The 24,991-nt window shown below is 46.3% G+C and overlaps 1 protein-coding gene across 6 annotated transcripts in view; it reads right to left on the bottom strand.

Annotated features, from left to right (window-relative positions):
• LOC126985045 (transient-receptor-potential-like protein) overlaps positions 1–24,991 on the bottom strand; it is a 104,909-nt gene that overhangs the window by 36,364 nt on the left and 43,554 nt on the right. For all 6 annotated transcript variants that reach the window (XR_007738284.1, XM_050839315.1, XM_050839320.1 and 3 more), the window contains exons 3-9: positions 19,141–19,247; positions 17,336–17,444; positions 8,670–8,842; positions 6,327–6,452; positions 4,751–4,870; positions 3,224–3,435; positions 411–549 (exon numbers count right to left, since the gene is read on the bottom strand). Coding sequence is in view for 5 of the 6 variants with exons in the window: in XM_050839315.1 (XP_050695272.1) it covers positions 411–549; positions 3,224–3,435; positions 4,751–4,870; positions 6,327–6,452; positions 8,670–8,842; positions 17,336–17,444; positions 19,141–19,247 (986 nt within the window). In the remaining variant the exon portion in view is untranslated. The remainder of the gene's footprint in view (positions 1–410; positions 550–3,223; positions 3,436–4,750; positions 4,871–6,326; positions 6,453–8,669; positions 8,843–17,335; positions 17,445–19,140; positions 19,248–24,991) is intronic.

The following is a 24,991-nucleotide window of genomic DNA, read 5'->3' as shown; positions in this document are numbered from 1 at the left end:
TCATATATATACGTTTCCTTGTCCTCATTTTCTCTCTATCTTTCTCTTCTTCTTCCTCTTCCTCTACGTTTCCTTGCTCTCATTCGTTTCTCTCTCTTTCTTTGACTTTTCTTTTCCCCTTTCTCTTCCTCTTCCTCTTTCTTTTCCTCTTCTTGGAATCATAAATGCATATCATATTTTGCCTGCCCATAATTCTTAGCTCTTCTAATTTTCATTTTAATTTTCCTCCTCCTACTTCTCGTCCTCTTTTTCCTCTCCTCCTCTTCCTCCTCCTCTCCTCTCTTCTCCTCTCCTCTCCTATACCTCCTCCTCTCCTCTCCTATTCCTCCTCTCCTCTCCTTTCCTCTCCTCTCCTCTCCTATTCCTCCTCCTCTCCTCGCCTCTCCTCTCCACCTCCTCTCCCTCCTTACCATGCCCGTGACCCAGAAGAAGATGAGCCACTCAACAAAGGTGGGCGCGGGTCCCCTCACGTTCCGCCGGTGCCTCTCGCTGCCCTCCGTGCGTGTCGAGGCCAGCACCAGCAGCACCAGAAACAGCCCGAAGGAGGCGCTGACGGGGAACCAATGAGAAGGAAGCGGGTCAGATGAATGTAGAAGCGATTTAGATGACTTAGGAGTGATTTAACTGACATAAGAGTAATTCCCAAGACATATGAGTGATGGAAATGACTTAGGAGTAATTTAGATGACTTAGGAGTGATTTAACTGACATAAGAGTAATTCCTAAGACATATGAGTGATGGAAATGACTTAGGAGCAATTTATGTGACTTAGGAGTGATTTAACTGACATAAGAGTAATTCCTAAGACATATGAGTGATGGAAATGGCTTTGGAGTAATTTAGATGACTTAGGAGTGATTTAACTGACATAAGAGTAATTCCTAAGACATATGAGTGATGAGTGAATATATGCTTCAAAAAAGGGAGACAAAAAAAAAAGGGTATCAGGACACCTCTCCACCCGAAATTGACCTCTCTTTCGGCCACCTCTTTTGATTCTTTTTTTAGGAGCAGCGAGTAGCGGGCTTTTTATTATTATTGTTTCCTTTTTCTGTGCCCTTGAGCTGTCTCCTTCGTTGTAAAAAAAAAATATTGATGGACGAATGGAATCAGAGAGAGAGAAGATAGAGAGGGCAGACAAGGAAGAGGAAGGAAGGAGAAGGACGAGCCGATGATGGAAGCTTGCATCAATTTTAAACATGAGTAGACCGGGACTTGTTATATCAGCTGCTACACGTTACCTTATTCCTGTCTTGCCCTTTGGTTCAGGAAGCGAGTATATTGACAAAACGACACCAGTAATATATATTCATTCCACCTGTTTCTCTCTCTCTCTCTCTCTCTCTCTCTCTCCTTTTTTCTTCCTTCCTCCCTCCATCCTTCCTGATTCTCCTTCTTTCTCTCTTTTGTCTTCTTCCTCTTGCATTTAAATCACCTCCTCTCTTCTTCCTCTTTTCTCTCCTTCTACTCATTCTACCAGCATTCCTCCTTTCCATCTCCTTTATTCAATTATCTGTTTTCTCATGATCTTCTTTGCAGTTCTCATTTTATCTATCTTTCCCGTAATTCCTCTCTACCTCATCTGCTTTCTTCATTTTCTTTTCCTCTCATCTTAAGTTTTAATCTATATTTTATCTTCTCTATGCTAGTTTTCGTCATCTACATCTTTTTATTTTTTTTCTCCATCTTCTTCTTTCTCTGATTCCATTTGTCTATAAATCTATTTGTTTATTGTTTTTAATCTTTTTCCTTTCCACTTTTTAAACATTTTTTTTTCACTTTCCCCTTCCTTTCTTTCCTCTCCCTCTCTCTGTTTCTCCTTACACTTCTCCTCCCTTCTTCTCCTCTCACCTGTATCCCTTTTTCATACCCTTTCCCTATCAATATCTGCGTTTAGCCTTCTTTTTTTTCTCTTCTCTTCCTTTTTCCTTCCATCCAATCTTTGTTTTTTCTTCTCCCTTGCCTTCCTTCCATTTACTTCTGCTGCCTCCCTTCTCTTTCCTTCTCTCTCTTTTCCTCCCTCCTTCTTGCTTCGATTCCTCCCATTACTTAACCCTTTCACCCATACCAGCATTCCTCTTCTCCTCCTCCTCCTTCTCCTCCATCTTCTCCTCCATCATCTCCTTCTCCTCCTCCTCCTTCCTTGTACCATCTCCCGTCTGCATCTATATGACATTCTCTCTCTCTCTCTCTCTCTCTCTCTCTCTCTCTCTCCATTCTTGATACCTCTTCACTCTCCTCCAAATCTTCAACCTCCTCCTCCAGTCCTCGTCCTCCTCCTCCTCCTCCTTCCTTATACCATCTCTCTTCTGTACAGAGGAGGATGACAAAGATGATTCAGGGGGTGAGAAACTTGCCTTATGAGGACAGACTGAAGCATTTAAATCTACACTCTCTAGAAGGGCGAAGGTTGCGAGGAGACCTGATCGAAGTCTATAAATGGATGAAGAGCTTCAATAAAGGGGATGTCAGTAGAGTTTTGGTTATAAAAGACCCCAGTAGGACACGTAGCAATGGTTATAAGTTAGATAAATTCAGATTCAACAAAGACATAGGCAAGAATTGGTTTACCAGTAGAGTGATGGATGAATGGAACAGGCCTGGCAGCCATGTTGTGGGTGCCAATACCATAGATACATTCAAGAAGAGGTTGGATAAAGTCATGGATAGTGAGGTAAGGTGGGGTTAGGTTTACAGGAGCTGCCTTGTATAGACCAACCGGCCTCTTGCAGACTCCTTACGTTCTTATGTTCTTAAATCACCTCCTCCCTCCTCCTCCCTCTCTCTACCCATTCTTAACCCGTCCGCTGCGATTGGCACGGATTTTGCCTTTACTGGTAGCCTGGTAACACATGCTCCCAGGTCTTTCCTTGCCTCCGTGGTGGATAGTGGAGTGTTTCTCAAATTCCCATGTGGTATTTGTGTGCTGGATATCCCCTCCCAAGGTGCATGACTTTACATTTTTCTTCATTGAATTGTAGCAGCCACTTTTTGTTCCATTCCAGTAGCTTGTAGGAAATCCGCAGTCAAGGGGTTAGCACCTCGTCAACTCCCTCCTCCTCCCTCTCTCTACCCATTCTTAACACCTCTTCAACTTCCTCCAGATACACTTCCTCCCTCCTCCTCCCTCTCTCTACCCATTCTCAACACCTCTTCAACTTCCTCCAGATACACCTCCTCCTCCTTCAGTCTTCGTCCTCACCCTCCAGTCCCCCTCCTCACCTGTGGTAAATGAACTTCATGAACGGTGAGCGGATGACCCTGCCGAGGCGCGTGCGAGGGAAGATGAGGTAGATGATAGCGATGAGGGGCATGCACACGATGATGGAGAAGCAGAGCAGGATCTTCACCACCGCGTTCCGCCGCCGCCAGATTGGAAGACCTTCATGCCACACGGAGGTCAGGAGTTGCTGGCAGTTGGGGTGAGCCACGAACTGAGAGGGAGAGAGAGAGAGAGGGTGTGAGGGAATGAGAGATTGTGTGGGAAAGATAGATAGATAGAAAGATAGGTGGATATAGTTATTGTTGGGGTGAGCCACGAACTGAGAGGCAGAGAGAGAGAGAGGGTGTGAGGGAATGAGAGATTGTGTGGGAAAGATAGATAGATAGAAAGATAGGTGGATATAGTTATTGTTGGGACGAGAGAGAGAGAGAGAGAGAGAGAGAGAGAGAGAGAGAGAGAGAGAGAGAGAGAGAGAGAGAGAGAGAGATTGATGTAGTAGACTGATAGGTAGATAGATAGATAGATAAATAGACAGAGTGGAAGATAATGTGAGAAACAGGGTGAGAGGAAGAGTAGAGTGAGATAGATAGATTGAGAAAGATAGAGAGATAGAGAGAGAGAAAAATGCGTGTGAAAAACGGTGTGAGGAAGAGGGTGAGTGGGATGTGTGTGTGTGTGGGAGGGAAGGGAAGGGAATCATTTTTTGCGTGTGCGTGCGTGTGTGCGTGTGAGGAATGACGCGGCAAGGAGACGAACACAAACAGGCGAGCAGGTGATGATATTAGTGGGAGTTTGGAAAGGTTAATGATGTCTTTGCCAAAAGTTGTTTGTTGACTTCGAGCTTAATGACCCACCTGATCCTTACCTCCGCCGTCATCATCATCATCATCATCATTACCACCATTGCCATCACCGTCCATCACTCACCACCCCTGTCACCACTCAGCTCTATTTTCGACAGGACCACCATCATTATTATCACTGCCATCATCATCACTGCCATCATCATCATTCACCATCTCTGCTGTCACCACCGTACATCACCAAACGCCCATTCCATTTACCCTCCACCCCGTCACTCCACATCACTTAACTCTACGCCACTCCATATAGTCATTCCACATTCCTCTCCACACATATCTCCCTCGACACGCCTCCCTCCACATAATCCTTCACTCCACACATTCAACTCCCAACCTAAACTCCACGCCTTTCACTCCACACTCACTCCACACAATTTTCTTCACTCCTCCAACTCCAAACAACAATCACTCCACATTCACTCCACATAAACCTTCACTCCACTTATCCAACTCCCAACCACACCTCCAGCCCTTCACTCCACACTCACTCCACACATAATACGCCTAACCCACAGCATTCACTCCACATACTCCTTCCTTCACTCCAATCCTCCCAAGTCCTAGATTACCCTCCACACTCCACTCTCGTTCTGGTACCGTTACTCCACTCACTCAACTCCCAAATCACTCCACACTACTCCACACTCCCTCCACACTCCGCACCTGCTTCTGGTCGTATTTGAGGGCCAGCTTGAGTCTCGAGAGCTTGAGCTGCGTCGGGTCGTCATCATCGTCATCATTGTCTGAGTCTTCCTCGCTCCGCCTGTTCAGCACGGCGATCACCTGGGGAAGAACAAGGATTTTTTTGTTATTTTTTATTATTTTTTTGTTATTTTTTGTTATTTTTTGTTATTTTGTTATTTTTTTGCTATTTTTTAATTTATTTTTTTGTTATTTTTTGCTATTTTTTTGTTATTTTGTTATTTTATTGTTATTTTTTGCTATTTTATTTTATTTTTGTTATTTTTTTGTTATTTTTTGCTATTTTATTTTATTTTTGTCATTTTTTTGTTATTTTTTGCTATTTTTTTGTTATTTTGTTATTTTTTTGTTATTTTTTGCTATTTTATTTTATTTTTGTTATTTTTTGTAATTTTTTGCTATTTTTTGTTATTTTGTTATTTTTTTGTTATTTTTTGCTATTTTATTTTATTTTTGTTATTTTTTTGTTATTTTTTGCTATTTTTTTGTTATTTTGTTATTTTTTTGTTATTTTTTGCTATTTTATTTTATTTTTGTTATTTTTTTGTTATTTTTTCGTCCATTTCCTTTTGTTCCTCTTCCTTTAGCAGCACCAAGGCCACCAGCACTATCCTTTTGCTATTGTTTTATTTTTTGTAAGTTCTCTTTTTCTTCATTTTTTAATTATTTGGTTATTCGGTAATTTGTTTTTTCTCTCTATTCAGATTTTGGCTGCATATGTTTTTTTTCTCATTTATTTTTCCTTTTCTTCCTCTTCCTTTACCAGCAGTACCTCCTCCTCCTCCTCCTCCTCCTCCTCTTGTTTGTCTTTCATTTCCCTCTGCTTTCATCTCTGTTCAGTGTTCCTTCCTTCCTTCGTTCACTTTTTTTTTGTTTATTCTCTCTCTCTCTCTCTCTCTCTCTCTCTCTCTCTCTCTCTCTCTCTCTCTCTCTCTCTCTCTCTCTCTCTCTCTCTCTCTCTCTCTCTCTCTCTCTCTCTCTCTCTCTCTCAACCAAGTATATTTGCATCCCTCTTCGCCGTCCTATGCATATATCTCCCTCTAATTTCTTTCCTCCTCCTTTTAAATTTCTCTCTTCCTCCCTTCCTTCCTTCCTTCTTCCTTTTTTTCCTCCCCTCCCTTCATTCATTGCTTCTTCCCTTTCCTTCTTCCCTTTTCCCCTTTTCCATTATTTTTTTATTCATCTTTGATCTTCTATTCTTTCCTTCCTTCTTTTCCTTCTTTCATTGCTCTTTTCCTTTCCTACTCTCCCCCTTCCTTTCATCCCATTCGTCCTTCTGTTTAATTTTCTCAACTTTTCTCTTCTTTATTTACTGTTTTTTCCCTCCTCCCCTTCTTTAATCATTTTCGTCCTCCTTTTTCCTCTTCACCTCACTTTCCTTTCCCTTTCCCTCCCTTCTCACCTCTGTCTACCTTTTTTCTTCCTCCCTCACCTTTTTCTTCTTTTTCCCTTCCCTTCCCATCCTCTCCTCCCATCCTTGCCTCCATATCCTCTCCCCTTTGCCCCCCTTCCCTCCTCCCCATCACCTGCGTCTCACCTCTTGCGTGGAGCGGCACTGGTGAAGCAGTTCGCAGGTGTACTTCTTGCACTGCTCGCTCAGCTCCAGGTACGTGTCCTTAAACTCGTTCTCCACACGCGCCAGCCGCTCCAGCTCCCACGACAACTGTACCCAAGGAGGGGCGGAGGGTTAAAGGGCTATTACACTGGGCAAATTTTCCGTGGATCTTCAGTCAAACCACGATTTCCGCTAGCGTGGTTCTCATTTGTTTCCTGTTATTGCTGATGATGATGATGGTGAGTAATACCGTCGTCCTTCAGTGAAATCTACCGTAGCTTTGGAAGATCGTGGACTCGTCAGAAAACCACGGAAATATGAGAACCACGCCAGCGGAAATCGTGGTTTGACTGGAGATCCACGGAAGATTTGCCCAGTGTAATGTAGCTTCATGTGGGGTTGAATTGTGTTGAATAGGTTTAGGTGGTATTAAATAGGACTACCATAGCTGTACCTGAGGAGTAGCTGAGAAATAGGTAGTTTTATATAGGGTTAGGTTGCATTTAAATAGGGTTCGTCACCTCTACATATGATTACGTAGCTTTGTGTAGGGTTAGATAGGAGTAAGTAGAGTTAGATAGCATTCCACATAGTTGGATAGCACTACGTAGGGTTAGGCAATATTTCATTGGATCCGGTAGCTTTATGTAGAGTTAGATAGCTTTACATAGGGTTAATTAGTATTTATTCGGGATTAGGTACATTTATAGTGGGTTGGATTCCGGTAAATAGTGTTAGGCCGCGTTACATAAGATTACGTAGTCTTATATAGGATTAGATAACAGTAAATAGGGTTAGATACCATTACATAGGGTTAGATAGCTTTAAATAGGGTTAAGTAACATTTCATATTTTTTTTTATCGCTCCATAGGGGTATGTAGGGTTAGCATTTGGATTAGGTAGCGATACATAGGATTAGATAGCTTTAAATAGGGTTAAATAGCTTTGGATAAGAATAGGATAGGATTGCGAACCCTTTATGTAAGTTTTATAGGTTTCGCGAGAGCTATACTGAAAGAAAAAAAATATTGGATTAGTTTGAAAGAATTGTTATGAGGGGTCAATATCTATCTATCTATATTTGTTTATGGTCGTTTGTTTGTTGGTATGTACGTATGTGGGTTTGTCTATGTAGGTATGTTTATGTATGTGTATGTATATGCTGTATGTATATATGTATGTATGTATGTATTTGCAATTTCACGACATCTATCTACATCTTTCTCTCTAAACCTATCTATCTATCTATCTATCTATCTATCTATCTGTCTATCTATGTGTCTTAATTGCAAACAGCCTCGAATCTAAACCGCTCCCATGACAACAGAACCGAGAGGCTAAAACAGGAAGGCATAGGGTCGGGTAGCATTGCATAGGATCGAACCGCTTTGCATTGCCTCATAAAGGATTGGAAACCATGTATTGAAGCCTATTGGTCAAGGTACGCGGCCCGCCCTTGTAGGAACCCGAACTGAACAACCAATTATGAGAGATATAGATGGATAGATAGGTAGGTAGATAGATAGATTGATTGTTAAAGTAGAAAATGGGAATGTAAGAAAAGAATGAAAAAGAGAGAGACAGAGAAATATAGACGTAGGAAGAGAAAGGGAAGAAATGAAGAGGTTAGAGAGAGAGAGAGAGAGAGAGAGAGAGAGAGAGAGAGAGAGAGAGAGAGAGAGAGAGAGAGAAATTATTCATACCAGACGCGTACCTACAGAATCATATATACCATACTGGAATTTGCATCTTCACTACCGTCACCACCACCGTCACCCCGTCACCACCACCACCACCACCGTCACCACCATCACCACCACCGTCACCACCACCACCACCACCACCATCACCACTCGTCCCCAAAAGAAAACCTCCGTTCATTCATATTCCACCAAAGAAAACAGCTTCGACAGAGAGCGGACTGAGGAAGACTGCATTTTACTCTCTCTCTCTCTCTCTCTCTCTCTGTCTGTCTAACTAATATCTTCTCTCCTTGTACGTCTTCATCACTCCTGTCTATCATTCTCTGTCAACCCCGACTTATATATTCTCTCTCTCTCTCTCTCTCTCTCTCTCTCTCTCTCTCTCTCTCTCTCTCTCTCTCTCTCTCTCTGTCACTCATTTTTTTATTGTTTTATGTTTCCTTTCACTTAATCTTTCTCTCTACCTTTCTATCTCTATCTCTATCTCTATCTATCTATATCTATTTCAGCCAATCTATGTATCTCTCCCTTTTCTCTCTCAATCACTTACTCTATCTATCGTTTTAGCTCTATCTATCATCCATCTCTTCCTCCCACCCTCCCTTCCCCTTCTGTACGTACCCTGAAGGCGGCCAGTATGGGGTCCTCCGTGGTGAGGGAGATCCAGGCGGGCGAGGCGAGGGCGCGGTAGGTGTGGATTCGGCGCAGGGAGTAGCGAAGGGAGTCGGCGTGGAAGCATTCGGTACACTGGCGGCAGGAGCAGGACAGCGGGTGCGGCTTGTCGATGTAGGCTCCTGCGGGTTGGAGAAGAGGAAGAGGAGGTGTTGGGTATGGGTTCAAATCTGAGGCGAAGAAGAGAAGAAGGTGTTGACAGGAAGGAAAGAGGAAGGTGGATATCGAACCAAGATCACAACCTAACCATTTCGCCAACGAGTACATGAGTTGTTAGCGAGGAGGAGGAGGAGGAGGTGTTAGACGTTGATATTGGGTTTATGGATGGTGCTGATAGGGACTTAAGTTGACCCCAGGTTCGATTCCCAGTCATGTGTTTAAGCCAGTGGACCAGGATTGAAGATATGTCAGTCCACCGGTACCACCAAGAAGAGGAGGAGATGTTGGCGGATGGATGTTGAGGATTGAGTTTTGAGTTGGTCCTTGTTCGAATCTAAGGCGTGGAAGAGGATGAGGTGGATGTGGGTATGTGGATGGATGTTGATGGGTAGGGCTTTGAGTTGGTCCAGTATCGAGTCTCGGGCATGGAAGAGGTGTTGGATAAGGAACGGTACAGTGGATGGATGCTGGGAGTAAGAGGTTAAGATGGTCTAGGTTCGAATCCCAGGCATGGAAGAGATGTTGGATAAGGAACGGTACAGTGGATGGATGTTGAAGGTAAGGTAAGGTTGGTCCAGGTTCGAATCCCAGGCGTGGAAGAGGTGTTGGATAAGGGTACTGTGGATGGATGTTGAAGGTAAGGTAAGGTTGGTCCAGGTTCGAATCTCATGGGTGGAAGAAAAGGATAGATGATGGCCATGGGTATTGTGGGTGGGTGTTATGGGGAAGAGCATTAAGTTGGGGCAAATTATGTTATGCACGAAAAGTTATCTCTATTAAATGAACGTCGCTTGTGTTCATTTCCGTATCGTCTGCAAGGTTAACACGTAGACATTATATCCTCGTTATTGATTCTTCATTGCTTTTACATCATCATCATCATCATCATCATCGTTAACGCCCATTTATTCCCTATGGTGGGGTTGGACGGGATATGAGCCTCCTCCACTGTTGCCGGTTCACAGCCATTTCTTCCGCGATGTTCAGCCTCCTCATATCTTCCTCCACCACCTTTCTCCACATCTTCCTTGGGCTTCCTGGTGGTCTTCTGCCCTCTACCTCAAAGTTCAGTGTACGTCTCAGGATGTGTTCTTCTCCTCTTCTCCTCACATGTCCAGACCATCTTAATAGAAAACGTATTCGTATCTATTCAAAGGATTAGACAGTACGAAAAGTTACCAATCGCACCAAGTTCGAATCCCAGCTGAAAGTTTTGTTAGTCCACCGTAATCACCAAGTACTTCATTATTAATTCTAGGGAGCATACGATATAGTTGCGCGTGGCCTCGGTGCTCATCTCCGTAGCATTAACCCGTGAGCCTGTGGTAGGTAAGATGAAAAGTGTGAAATCAGCGAGCCAGTGGAACCAAAACAGGAACGATATTGGAGTAAATGCCCAAGAGAGAGGAAGGCGGATATCAAACCCACATCACAACCTAACCATTTTGCCAACAAGTCCAAGAGAAATGACGGAGGATATCGAGCCAAGATCAGCCTAACCATTTAGCTGCAAAGTACACACAAGAGACACATCGAGGGAAAGAAGGAAAGTGATTATAGAACCGAAATATCAAACCAATTAAGGGATAGCTGGAACGACGTGTCTCAAAGGGGTAACTAACCTAAACAAAAGAAGGAAGAAAAATATTATTGCCTCTCAGAAGACATAGAGAGATATGATAGCCAAGATGGGATGAAGGGAGACAGTGCAATTAGAAGAAAAATGGAAGATATATCGCCTGGACAAAAGGAGGAGGTGGAGGAAGAGGAGGAGGAGGAGAGAGGCGAAATAAAATAACAAAAGACTTAAACGAGAAACCGACGAAGTAATAATGATGATGAAAAGGGAGGAGAAGGAGATAACAAAGGAAAGCCAGAGAGAGAGAGAGAGAGAGAGAGAGAGAGAGAGAGAGAGAGAGAGACGATAATTATGCTAAAAGATATCTATTAGCGAAGAAAAAGTAAAGAATGAGGGAAGGGAAAAATATGACAGAGGGGAGAACGAGGAGAAATTGGAAGAGGGAGAAAAGTAGAGGAGGAAGAAGAAGACGGAGAGTAGGAGGGAAAGAAGATGATTAAGAGGAAAAATAATGTAATGGGGAAAGTGATGAATAGAAGGAGGAAGAGGAAGAGGAGGAGGAGAAAGAGTAAAAAGATGAAGAAGAAAATAGCGATGGAAAGAAGAGTAGAAGAAGGAGGATGGAAAAAGAGAGTGACGACGACCATGATGAGAGGAAGAGGAATTAGTTGATAAGGAGGTAGAAAAATATAATGAAAAAGAGAATAATGATAAATAGGATAATGAGGAAACGGATGATAAAAAAGAAGGTTGAATGATGATAAAGAACAGTAAGAGAAAGAGGAATTAGATGATAAGGAAGAGGAAAAGTAAAATGAAGAAAAAAATAATGAAAATAAAGATAAATGAGAGGATGAGGAGAAGGATGAAAAAAGAATGTGGGAATGATGATAAAGAACAGTAGGAGGAGGAGGAGGAGGAGGAAGAAGAGGAAGAGGAGGAGGAGGAGGAAGAATAATAATAACTGTTGCTAATTAACGAAAACACTCATTTCAGTTTAATTAATTAGGTGTGTAGCTACATGCGACACACACACACACACACACACACACACACACACACACACACACACACACACACACACACGCATCCACTCAGCCACATCCCTAACCACACCCAGATAAGGACAACCCCTCTCTCTCTCTCTCTCTCTCTCTCTCTCTCTCTCTCTCTCTCTCTCTCCATTACCTCCCCCCCCTTCCCGTTTCCTCCTCCCTTCCTTGCTTGCGTGAATACATTAATCCCCTCCCTTCTCTCTCTCTCTCTCTCTCTCTCTCTCTCTCTCTCTCATCCCCTTACGTAAGCTTCCTACCCTCACCTCCCCACCTTCCTTCCCTCGCCTCCTCCCCCTTTTCTTATCTCCTCCCCTTCCTCCCCTCTCTTCCTCTTCTCCCTCTTCTCTACCTCCACGTTCCTCCCCTTTGTCTTCCTCCCCTTTTCCTCTTCCGTTTCCTTCCTCCCTTCTCAGCTTTTCTCATCACCCTTCTCCCCTTCCTGTTTTCTTTCTTTCCTTCTCGCCCCACTATCCCTCCATACTTTCCTTTCTCTCTCCCGTCCTTCCTTTCCGTCTACCTTTCTCTCCCTGCTTTCCTTCTCTCTGGTCTGTCTCTCAATTCTGCTTTTCTTCCTCCTTTTCCTCTCCCTCCGCCCTGCATTTCCTCTCCCTCCTTTTCTTATCTCCCATTTCTTTCTTCCACCTCTCCTTGCCTCCCTGCTTTCCTAATCTCCCTTCCTCGATTTTCTTTCCTTCTCCCTTTTCCTTCCCTCCCTCCCTTCCCTCTGCCTTGCTTTACTTAACTGTTCTCCCTCCCTCTTTCCCTCTCTCCCTCTCCCTCCCTCATCCGCTAATGCACTGTAGGAAGGAGAGAGAGAGAGAGAGAGAGAGAGAGAGAGAGAGAGAGAGAGAGAGAGAGTATCGGGTCGTTGCTTTAATATCTTCATCGTCCGCCGGAGAGAGAGAGAGAGAGAGAGAGAGAGAGAGAGAGAGAGAGAGAGAGAGAGAGAGAGAGAGAGAGAGATTATGATTATATATGGTTAACTTATCTTTTCCTTCCGTTGTTTGTGTTTCCAGATATAAGTGGCTACGTTTGGTTCTCAAGTAATAAAGAAATAAAAGAAATACAAATATGCCTTGTTATAATTTCACAGTCCTTGTTTTGATTCCCTTGTAAGTGTTGTACGAGTTGATGTTTATTGTATGTGTGAAGTAATATTAGCGCCTTGTTGAAGAGTAAGAGATACAGGGGGGCCATTCTAAGACGTTTCGCCGCTCTCACATTTGACAGGGTTGTTGAAGGGGTATTGGGCATTTCCAGAGGTACATTTATGACCCAAGTGATAGTCTGACTCCTCTTCTGTCCCCTAAACATAAAAAACATCTATAAAAACCCGATTAATTCCTATTTTGTCCTTTCGAAATAGGTACATATCGAAGACCGAATCATCAATGCTACCCAGAATTATGACACTCTAGTATCTATCACCCAGGGTCATTGGATATAAGCTTAAGGGTTCATGTATAGGGGAGAACAGGAATTTAACCCCTATAAAATACATTTGTGAGGAGACCGAATCATCAAAACTACCCCAAAATTATGACTCTTTAGCATATATCTAACCAGTATATAGCTATTTGAGGTGGAAGCGTCTGAGAATACCGTCCCAAGCTGAGATGCTGCACTCTTTCCGTAGTGAGGGAAAGTAAAATATTAAAAGTACACGAAGTGGTTAAGTGGAGTAGAAGACTGTGTTTTACCCGGAGTGAGACGCGGCGGCCAATCACCGTCGCCAGATTGTCGTACTCTGCCTCATGTTTGCCGATTTCCGACCCCAAAACTGCTTTCATCACCCAGATAACTGCCTTCGTATATGGTTATCGTTAAAATGGTTAACTATTGGTATTTTTTGGCAATAGCTATGCCTCGGAAACCGGTAAATACGAGGCTCTGAGTACGGTAATCTGGCAACGGTGCGGCCAATCACCGAGAAAGCAGCGAGGAGGTTCCAATAACGCGCCCCGCCGAGTCACGGATCACGCCCAACGTTACCAGATTGTCGTACTCAACCTCATATTTACCAACTTCCGACCCAAAAACTGTCTCTTGGGTCCCAATAACTAGATTCATTCCTATTTATCGTTAAAATAGTTAATGCCTGATGTTCCTTGGCAATAGTTAGCCATCAAAAACCCTTAAATACAATGCCCTGAGTACGATAATCTGGTAACGGTGATCACTCCCCCCCCCCACCCCCACCCCGCCGCCGCCGCAGATAAACGCTAAGTTATCATCGACGCTGCACCACGAGACGTTCTGGGACCACGCACGCACTCAGTAATTCACGCAGCGCTTATTAGAAGTTACAAGAGCGGAGAAACGTCCATTTTCCTGCGAGTGTGTGAATTCGTGAACTTTTTCGGTCATTCTGACTCGCTGATTCAATACATATAACTCACTTTACGAAGCCTTTTGGGAAGTTACTCGCATTTCCAGCAATATAAAAGTACGGGGTGTCCTCCTAGGGAACAAAGGACAGGATGCCGCACCGCAATTTTCTGCCAAAAGAACTCGCAAGTTTGAGGGACGCCTGGCTGAGTGGGCACCAGCGATGCCAAATTGTCGTACTCTGAACATAATATTTTTAGCATTTTCATTCCTAAAACTCTCGTACCTTTACAAATAACGATCGAAAATTAAAGATATCGCTGAAAATGTTAAACGGTGATAGTTTTCTTTCATTCTCGCAATAGTTATATGTCAGATACTACGAAAAGGCAATGCAATGTGTACGATAATATGGCAACGCTGGCGAGAACCCGGCATCCGCAGACCATCATGGAGGGAGGACAGCAACAAGTATCTCTCGGGTGTGTGTGATTTTCCGTTTTCTCGTCGTGTGCCTGCATGTGTGTCGTCCTGCGTGTGTTATCTAGGCAAGCATGTCGTTGTGGAGGCCTTGCGGTGCGTGCGAGCGGCAGGAAGCACTGTGTCGGCCCCAAAGACGGAGATCTCCTGAGGGAACAACTTGAAGACGAAGTGCAATGCGGTGAGAAGGGAAAGTTTTGAGCTCCTTCCCGCCCGACGCACCGGAGGAAAGGGAGGACGAGGAAGAGGACGAGGACGGCGAGGGAACGAAGAAGTGGAGTTACGGGGCAAGGAGCAGCGATCGCCTTAAGGTTAGTAGATATTTGAGGATTAATTTAATGTTGGTTGCTGTGTGTGTGTGAACGCGTAATGGCGGTCGTGTTCATAGATTAGCGAGCTCGGTTTGAGGGAAGAAGGGAAGGAAAAAAACTACCAATAGGAAGAAACGAAAAATTATGATAAAGGAGAATAGCGATCACCTCAAGGTTAGTAGATATTTAAGGATTAATCTTGTGTAGTTTGCTGTGTTTGTGTGAACGCGAAATGGCGGTCGTGTTTATAGATTAGCGAGCTCGGTTTGAGGGAAGAAGGTTAAGGAAAAAACTAACGATAGGAATAAACGAAGAATTATGATAAAGGAGAATAGCGATCGCCTCAAGGTTAGTAGATATTTGAGGATTAATCTTGTGTAGTTTGCTGTGTGTGTGTGGACGCGTAATGGCGGTCGTGTTCATAGATTAGCGAGCTCGGTTTGAGGGAAGAAGGGTAACGAAAAAACTAACGATAGGAATAAACGAGGAATTATGATAAAGGAGAATAGCGATCGCCTCAAGGTTAGTAGATATTTGTAGATTAATATTAAGGGTCGTTGTATCTGAAACGCATAATGGCGGACGCGTTCAGAAATTAGCGTTCAGAAATTAGCGACTGGTTTGAACGAAGAAGGGTAAGGAGAGAATTAGAAGGAAGAAACAAAGGTATTAAAGCAAAGGAGAAGCGAGCGTGTTAAGTTTAGTGGATGTAAGTGGATGAATCTCCTGTGGGTTGATTTGTCTAACACGTAATGGCCGACGGGTTCAGAGCAGCGAGCGCGGTTCGAGTGAGCGAGATAGTGAGTGAACCCTCGAGACTCGTTCTCCTGGTGTGTCTCGTAGGAGTGTTTCGAGACGCGGCGAAGCTTCACTCACTCCTTTGGGTATTTGAGGCCTGAAAGAGTCGAAATGTAATAGTTATAGGAATTTGGATGTTTTTATTTTATTTGAGAGAGAGAGAGAGAGAGAGAGAGAGAGAGAGAGAGAGAGAGAGAGACTATTGTTATAGGTTCATTCACTTACTGTTTTGTTATCTCATTTTACACCTCCCCCTCATACCCTCCCCCCCTCCATCCCTCCCTATCCCTTCCCTTCCTCCACTCCCCCCACTCCCTCCCTCCCTAACGTCCATCCCCCTCCATCCCCACATCCCCTTCCTACACTCCCTCCCTCTCCCTTGCTACCTCCCGTCCCCACATCCCCTCCCTCTCTCCCTACCCTTCCTCCTCACTTCTTATCCCCTCTCCCTTCCATCTCTCCCTCCCTACTCTCCCCCCTCCTCCTCTTCCCCCGCTCTCCGCAGTACCGTCACACCATCTACCGTCTCCCTCCTTCTCTCTCTTCTCTCTCCCTCTCTTCCTTCCTCTCCCTTTATTCTCTCCGCCTCCTCCACACACACAACCTAGTGATCGTTTCCGTGTTTAGCAATTGTGTCTTGCAGTTTTGTTCTCTGTTTTATGCTTGGTTTTCTAATAGGTGATCGTTTTCATGTTCTCTTTCTTTCCGCACACCTGTTGACGACTCTGCCCCCTCCCCCCTCTTACCCCCCCTTCCCTCCCTCTCATTCTCGTCTCTCCCCTTTTTGTTATATTCCATTACCTTATTTACGCCCTACTTTTGTAACACGCAGTAATGGGTTTTGTTCTCAACTTTTTCGTCGCGTCTCATTTGCATAGCTGTGGTGCCGTTGTCCGTGTGTGTGTGTGTGTGTGTGTGTGTGTGTGTGTGTGTGTGTGTTTCTTTGTTCCGTTATTCCCTTTTTTTTGTTTTTCCTTGCCCGTCACCCCACACCCTTCCCCCTCACCCCACACCCTTCCCACTCACCCCACACCCTTCCCACTCACCCCACACCATTCCCACTCACCCCACACCCTTCCCACTCACCCCACACCCTTCCCACTCACCCCACACCCTTCCCACTCACCCCACACCATTCCCACTCACCCCACACCCTTCCCACTCACCCCACACCCTTCCCACTCACCCTTCACCCTCCCCACTCACCCCACCCACCCCACACCCTTCCCACCCCTCTCTCACCCCCTCATTCACTCTTTCTTCATTCACCTCACCCCCCCCTCATCCTCTCATCCCCCCCACATCCCTTTCTTTCACACTCCCACACTAACCCTCCCTTCTCCCACTCCCCTTAAGGCGGACACACGTTATACGATGCGGCCTGTCCGGCGGCCGAAAGTGGGCGGAGCCTCGTCGGCCGGATGAAGCATACACACTATGGGGTGGCCTCATGGAATACCGGGCGGCGGCCGTCACTCTGAATCCCACCGCCGCAGCGACGACAACACAATTTATGTTTTATTTTTCATAAACATGGATGGCCCCTGTACAGATCAATAAAACAGATCCAAAAGTCTTTATTTATCCCGACGTCAGACATCGTGGAGCGTTGATAATGTGTACACCACGGCTGTCAGCGTCGCTCTGAGATAATTCCCGCCTCAAGGCCGTGCCGCACAAACTACACCCCCACACACACTGCCTTAAGGCCTCTAGCTCCGCCCACTTTTCGGCCGCCGGACAGGCCGCATCGTACAGTGCGTGTCCGCCTTTACACACACCTCCCACACTCTCCCACATACTCTCCCACACACTCCTCTCACACCTATTCCTCACACTCCGACACCCATCATCTATTCTCCCCTCCTAGCTCTCACACTCTCCCACACCCTCCCACACACTCACCTCGGGACAGGAAGAGCTGCAGGATCTCGAACTGGTTGCAGTGCGCCGCCAGGATGATGGGCGATATGTTGGGGTCAAAGTCACTGCTCTCCTCGCCCCCCGCCCGCACCTGGGGGAGGGAACGCAGGTGAAGGGGCGGGGAGGAGGCAGGGGGGCGGGGAGTATTGTACAAGGAAAGGGGAAGGTGAGGGGAGAAGAGATAAAAGGAAAGGAAAGGGAAGAAGGAAATAAAGGAATGAACGGGTCGCACACACACACACACACACACACACACACACACACACACACACACACACACACACACACACACACACACACACACACACACCTCAATTCCTGACATGCACTCCTGCTACTCCGCTTCACTCCACCAAGCCAGACAAGTTTAGGCCGCCAGGGAGAGAGAGAGAGAGAGAGAGAGAGAGAGAGGAAAAGAGGACCAGAGGGGAGGGAGAAAGAGAAAGCTGGGAAAAGTGGAAAGACAAATAATGGAAGGAAAGGAAGATAGGAAGGAAGGATAGTAGCAAATTGAGATAGGTATTAAGGAAGAGAAAAACAGGAAGAGGGAAGGAGAGAAAGGGAGAGAGAGCGAAGAGGGGAGACAGACGGAAGGTGAAAGTGAGGAACAGAAAAGGAGAATAAAGAATGATAGGGAAGGAGACTATGAAAAGGGAGAGAATAAGAGAAAGGGGAAAATGAGTGAAGAATGTAGAGGAGGAGGAAGAGAGGAAAGTAAGGAAAGGAACTATATACAGGAAGAAGAGAGAGAGAAACAGAGAGGAAAGGAAAGGAAAGGATTATTGAAAGAAGGAAGGGAAAGAAGAGAAGAGAAGACAAAGGGATGGAAGGAAGGATAAAGAAAGGGTTATTAAGAGAAAAAAGGAAGGGGAAGAAGAGAAGAGGAAAGACAAAGGGAGGGAGGAAGGATAAAGAAAGGGTTATGGGAAGAAAGAAGGGGAAGAAGGGAAAAGAAAACAAAGGGAGGGAAGGAAAGATAAAGAAAGGGATATAGAAAGAAAGAAGGGGAAGAAAAGGAGACAAATGGAAGGATAAAGAAAGGGTTATTGAAAGAAAGAAGGAAGGGGAAGAAAAGGAGTTAAAGGGAGGGAAGGGAAAATAAAGAAAGGGATATAGAAAGAAAAAAATGGGAAGAAGAGAAGAGGAGAGAAAAAGGGAGGGAGGAAAGATAAAGAAAGGAAGAAAGGAAAGAAAGGGAAAAAGATGAAATGGATAAAGATGAAATGGATAAAGAAAACAGACAGAGAAAGAGGGAGGGAGAAACAGGAACCCGCGGGACTTTAAGCTCTGAGCCTCCAACTTCAAGGGAGAGAGATGGCTGCCCCCTTCCCTCCCCTCTCCCTCCTCTCTCCCCCTTTCCCCTCACCTTACCCAGCCTCGCCCCGTCTCGTGTCTCCCCTCACTAAAACTGTCTCGAACATGGCTCCCCTCCTCCCTACCCCTCTCTCTCTCTCTCTCTCTCTCTCTCTCTCTCTCTCTCTCTCTCTCTCTCTCTCTCTCTGCCACAACCGCCGCCGCCGCCGCCGCCTTTTGCCTCTAAGTTGAGTCCAGTTGTAGAATAATTATCTTTGAAACTTTGGGAACAGGGACGGAGTGAGGCGGGAGGGGGAGGGGGGGGGGGAGTTACTACTACTACTACTACTACTACTACTACTACTACTACTATAACTTCTACTTCAACTTCTTCCTCACCTAAATCTCATTCTCCTCTTCCTCCTTCTACCAATACTACTTCCACCACCACCACCACCACCACTAACACCACTAACAACAACAGCAACACCTACCTTGACCCAGTCGTTGGCCAGCATCTCCGGGGTGATGCTGGGGTGATTGATGAGCATCTCGACGATCTTGTACACTCCCTCCGTGATGGCGTACAGGAGGGCGTCACCTGCGTACGTACATGTGTGCGTATTAGTGCGTGTGCGTGTGTATGTGTGTGTGGTGCTTATGGTGATGGTTTTTCATTAACTCAACTGTGGTCTTGTTTATCACTTCTGCACATAATTATGAGTTTATTTATTTTATGTTACTTTTTGCTTACTATTGCTATGTTAATGCTAGTTTACCCTCCCCCTCGAACTGCCTCCCTTCCTCCAACTTCCCTCATCTCTTCATAAACTCCACAATCTTTCTTTTTCTTCCCCTTACTGCTCCATTTTTTCCCCTCTACCTATTCCTTTCTCCTTACTGCTAGTTTCCCTTCCCTGCGAACTACCTCCCCTCCTCCATCTTCCCTCATCTCCTCATAAGCCACACAATACACCCTTTTTTCTCCATTACTGCTCCATTTTCTCCCTTCTACTTATTCCTTGCATCCTCCCCTCCCCTCCCCTCCCCTCACCTTCAATATTTTTGTTTGCTACAACAGCTCACAGAAGAAGGATGAGTGAAGGGCATTTACAGTTAGGCCTGGGCACTGGAAGCTATAGGTCCTATGTTTTATGAACAGTTCCGGATGTCAAATTGTTTGCTTTTATAAAAAATAATAGCCCCAACCGGGGTAGAGAGAGAGAGAGAGAGAGAGAGAGAGGATAAACAGTAGAGTAGTAAGGCCAAGTAGTAAGACAGAGAAAGAGACAGGTGTGGCCATCAAGGGCTCCATGCAGGCGTGGTGGCGCCGCGCATCTTGGGAGGCGTCGCGCCTCACCACCACATGTGGTACACCAGGACGCTGGACACGACGATGGCACAGATCGCCGTGACGTCAATGAACACGTCCTCCCAGGTGTGGGGCGCGTCCCTGCCCTGGGCGTGCCGTTTGCTCCTCTTGGCCGCCCGGCTGCGCCTCACTCGCCGGCGGAGAGTCTGGTTGGTATGGTCCGGGGTCGCCTCGCTGGGTTCCCTCGCAGCATGTTCCTCATGGTTATAGGCCGGGGTCATCACGGCACCGACCTCCCCCACACCATAGGCCTTATCACTTCTGGCAGGGGTGACGGCACTGGTATGTCCTGTGGAGGCAGGGGTCGGGGCGCTGCCATCTTTGTCGTTATTTGTCTGGTCGCTCGAGGCCGGGGTCAGGTCACTGGCTGCCTGCCCCCCGTCAGCCCGGGCAGTGGAGGCTGGGGTCAGGTCACTGGCTGCCTGCCCCCCGTCAGCCCGGGCAGTGGAGGCTGGGGTCAGGTCACTGGCTGCCTGCCCCCCGTCAGCCCGGGCAGTGGAGGCTGGGGTCAGGTCACTGGCTGCCTGCCCCCCGTCAGCCCGGGCAGTGGAGGCTGGGGTCAGGTCACTGGCTGCCTGCCCCCCGTCAGCCCGGGCAGTGGAGGCTGGGGTCAGGTCAGTGGCTGCCTGCCCCCCGTCAGCCCGGGCAGTGGAGGCTGGGGTCAGGTCACTGGCTGCCTGCCCCCCGTCAGCCCGGGCAGTGGAGGCTGGGGTCAGGTCACTGGCTGCCTGCCCCCCGTCAGCCCGGGTAGTAGAGGCTGGGGTCAGGTCACTGACACCCTGCCCCCCGTCAGCCCGGGCTGGGGTCACCAGACCTGGGGCTGCCTGCCCAACACGGACCTGGGGGCACATTGCGGGCCGCGCCGCCTCCCCACAGCGGCGCCCGTTGCACCGCATGCTGGTGTAGGCGCCTCCGGGGTCTCCGCCGTCGCAGAACATCGAGAAATGCAGGAAGTTCAAATTGTCGAGGAACCTGCCCAGAGTCATGGAGGTTCTGATCAAGGTCTTCTTTCCGGAGCTGCAGTGCAGCTGGACGGTCCTGCTGCCGTCCTTCTTTCTGAGCCTGGCCAAGGGCACGCTCAGGGCGCCCTCAGCCTCGCAGGCCTCTATCCCCTCGGCGCACTGCCAGCCGGTGCGGGGGAAAGTAAACTTGGCGATCTCACGGCGCCTCCTGAGGCAGCCGTCGCTCCTGTAGGACACCTTCAGGGTGTCCAGCCTGCAGAGGCCCTGCCGCAGGCTCACCACAACGTTTGGTTTCTCGTGGGATGCTTTGTTTCCCATTGTTATTTTTCTTGATGAATATAAAAATATTAGAGCAGAAAGGGGGAAACGTGGGAAAAGAGAAAACAGATGAAAAAGGGTACGATGTGTAAATGGGAGGGTTGAGGAGAGGGGAGTAGACCGCGGGGGGGAAGGGGGGAGGGGAGCAGAGCGGAGAGTGCACTGTAGAGAGTACAATAACATATAGGAGAGAGGGAGGGAAGGAGAGACAAGAGGGAGGAAGAATGTCTTTTGCTGTCTGAGTTTCTTGAGTGCATGAGAAGAACGCACATTGGAGGGAGGGAAGGAGGGAGAGAGATTCTTGGGAGACAGAGTGAAGGAGGGGAAGAAATGCTTGGGAGAACACGAGGGAGAGAGAGAGAGAGAGAGAGATAAAAAGACAAGTCCGTCTGGGAGGAAGGGAAGAAGTTATGAGAGATACTTCGAAAAGGGAGAGAGAAACAGAGACAAGCATGTATTGGGAGGCATGAAAGGAGGGAAGGAGAGAGGGATAGATACTTGGAAGACGGAGTGAGTAAGGGAAACAGAAAGACCTGAGAAGGAGAGAGAACGCAAGGGAGGGAGAGACAGAGACGAGCATGTTTTGGGAGGGAGGGAGAGAGGGAGGGAGGCAGAGTTCAGCAGGGGAACATTACCGGAATTAAACTGGTCCTTTCAAATCTGGCGTAACAGGCGTGGGAGTCATGAGGCGAGTCCCAATACGAGAGATACATTCAAAAAGAGATTAGATAGATTTATGGATAGTGATGTTAGCTGGGGTTAGGTTCACAGGAGCTCCCTCGCATAGATCTACTGGCCTCCTGCAGACTCCTTATGTTCCTATTATATTCTCCCCCCCTTCTATGTTCGTAATTACAACCACTGTACACACGATTATACTTTACCTTGCTCCTTCATTGCTCTTGACTTACACTGGAAAAGCGATCATGCCTGTTCTCTCTTCTATAATCATATCTTACACTGGTCACGCTTTTTAGGAGCAGCGAGTAGCGGGCTTTTTTTATATTATTGTTTCCTTTTTTTGTGCCCTTGAGCTGTCTCCTTTGTTGTAAAAATAAGAAAAACAACACTGCCCTTTTTTCCTTCCATGATCCTACTATAGTTCCTCTACTGCCTTCCACACACAGTTACATTTTTCCCTCGTTTTTTATTCCTATTTACTAACATTACACTATTATGCTGTTTTGTCTTGTGTCTCTATCTCCTAGCTATCTCACTATCTCACTCTCTCACTATCTACACTATCTCTCAGCTATCTTCATTGTGTCTCTATCTCTTAGCTATCTCACTATCTACACTATCTCTTAGCTATCTTCACTATCTCACTATCTACACTATCTCTCAGCTATCTTCCTCCTCCTCCCTCCCTTCTTTCTCTCTACGTATCTCTCTTCTTTCCCTCTTCATCCTCCCTCCGTCATTCTCTCCCTCTCCACCTCTCCGCTTGTGTCACCATCTCTCAGCTATCTTCCTCCTCTTCCCTCCCTTCTTTTTCATATCCTCTCCCTCTCTTTGGTTACGTGTCTATCTCTCCACTTCCTTCACTTCCTTCTCTCCAAACATTTCTCTCTCCTTCCCTTCCTTTTCTTATTCTCCCTCTGTTTCCTCTCCTTCTTCCCTGCATCTTCACTTCTTCCCCTTCCCTTCTACGTTTCTCTCTTCTTTCCCTCCTTATCCTCCCTCCGTCATTCTCTCCCTCTCCGCCTCTCCATTCATCCCTTTTCCTTCCTTCTCCCAATATGTCTCTCCTTGGCCTTCCTTCTTCCTCCTTTGCCATTTCTTACTGTTTTCCTTGTCCACTTGTCTTAAATTCCTGTTACGGCATTTTCCTCTCCTCTACATTCCTATCTACTACCCCTGCACACACACACATATGGTCCACAAACTCACCAGCTAACCACCTAAATGCCTGCCTAACTAACTGCCTAACTACTTAACTAATTGTATATGCGTAGCCACAACCTCCATTATCACCACCACCACTGCAACCACGTACATGAGAGATGGAGAGAAGATGTAGAGAGAAGGGGAGGGAAAAGGAAGGGAGTCGAGAATTAACAGCGGATGAGACTAAAGAAGGAATGAGAAAGGAAGAAGAAGAGGAAAGGAGAGGAGATGAAGAAGAGGAAGCAGAGGGAGAATAAGAAAAAGGAAGGGAAGGAGAGATAAATGTTTGGAGAGAAGGAAGTGAAGGAAGTGGAGAGATAGACACATAACCAAAGAGAGAGAGAGAATATGGAAAAGAAGGAAGAGAAGGAGGCAAGAAGGAAGAAGAGAGGGAAGGATAACCAGATGCAGGAAGGTATAAGGGAGACAAGGAGGGAGGGAGGGAGGGAAAAGTTAGACAAGAGGATGTGGAGATATGGAGTCAGGGAGGGAGGGAGGGAGAGAGGGAGGGGAAAGTGGAGTGCTAGAGGAAGAGGGAAGGAAGTGGAAAAGTTAGGAAAGGAAAGAAAGGAAGGTAGAAGGAAATAATCAGGGAGGAGAAAGTTTAAAATATGGAAAGAAGAAGAGGAAGGAAAAAATGATGGGGAGAAGGAAAGGGTTTAGAATGGGAACAGAAAATGAGAAAGAGGGAAAGAAGAGAAGAAGGATGAGAAAGAAGATGAAGATAGGGGGAGGGAGGGAAGAAGGAGTAGGTTCAGGATATAGAAAAAAAGGAGAAAGGAAAAGAGGGGAAGGAAAAAGATGATGGGAAGAAGGAAAGGGTTAAGAATGGGAACAGAAAATGAGAAAGAGGGAAAGAAGAGAAGAAGGAGAAAGAAGATGAAGATAGGGGGAGAGGGAAAAAGGAGTAGGTTCAGCATATGGAAAGAAGAGGGGAAGGAAAAAAGATGAGGGGTAGGAGAGGGTCTAGGATGGGAAAGAAAATGAGAAAGAGGGAAAGAAGAGAAGAAGGAGGAGAAAGAAGATGAAGATAGGGGGAGAGGGAAGAAGGAATAGGATTAGGACATGGGAAGACAAGGATAAAGAAGGGAATGAGGAAGAGGAAGAAGAAGAAGAAAACTAATAACAAGAAAAGAAAAGGAAAAACAAAGGGAGAAAAAAAGAGGATAAGGAAGATGTGACGAGAGAGAGAGAGAGAGAGAGAGAGAGAGAGAGAGAGAGAGCGAGAGCGAGCGAGCAGGGGGAAACCTCATTAGTATGGTAATAGGTCTTGGAGACACATCATTGGGGGCTTAAGGGGAGTGTAAGGGGGTAATGGGGGGGGGGGTGAAATAGAGGACCTAATAGAGGGATGTAATGGGGGATTTAGTAATGGGGGGGAGGGGGGGGAATCAGTATAAGGGTGTTGTGATTGATAGTAACAGGTAAAGAAGGTGAGGGGGAGTGAGGGTGGAAGAAACAGTTAGAAGGAAAATAATAGCATTGAGGGAGAAGAAGGCAGAGAGTGTTTGGTGTTTGAGATGAGGGGAGGAAATTCGAGGGGTGAGGGGACTAGGTGAAGAAGAGAGGGTAGGTGAAGACGAGGGGAAAGGAGGGAGAGAGAGAGAGAGGGGAGATGATCAAGATAGAAAGGTCAAGGGGAAAGGAGGGAGATAGAAGGAGGGAGTGAGAGAAAAAGGTTCTGGTTGTAAGAGTTATTAGTAAGAGAGAGAGAGAGGGGAGATGAGTAAGAGGAAATGGTTGGGTATAAGACGAGGGGAAGAAAGGGGAAAGGAGGAAGGTAAAAAGAGGAAAGTAAGAGGAAAA

The sequence above is a fragment of the Eriocheir sinensis genome, chromosome 58, assembly GCF_024679095.1.
Source record: "Eriocheir sinensis breed Jianghai 21 chromosome 58, ASM2467909v1, whole genome shotgun sequence".
NCBI classification, from domain to species: Eukaryota; Metazoa; Arthropoda; class Malacostraca; order Decapoda; family Varunidae; genus Eriocheir; species Eriocheir sinensis.
The sequence above is the reverse complement of the archived record's forward strand: the minus strand, read 5'-3'. Positions and strand labels throughout refer to the sequence as shown.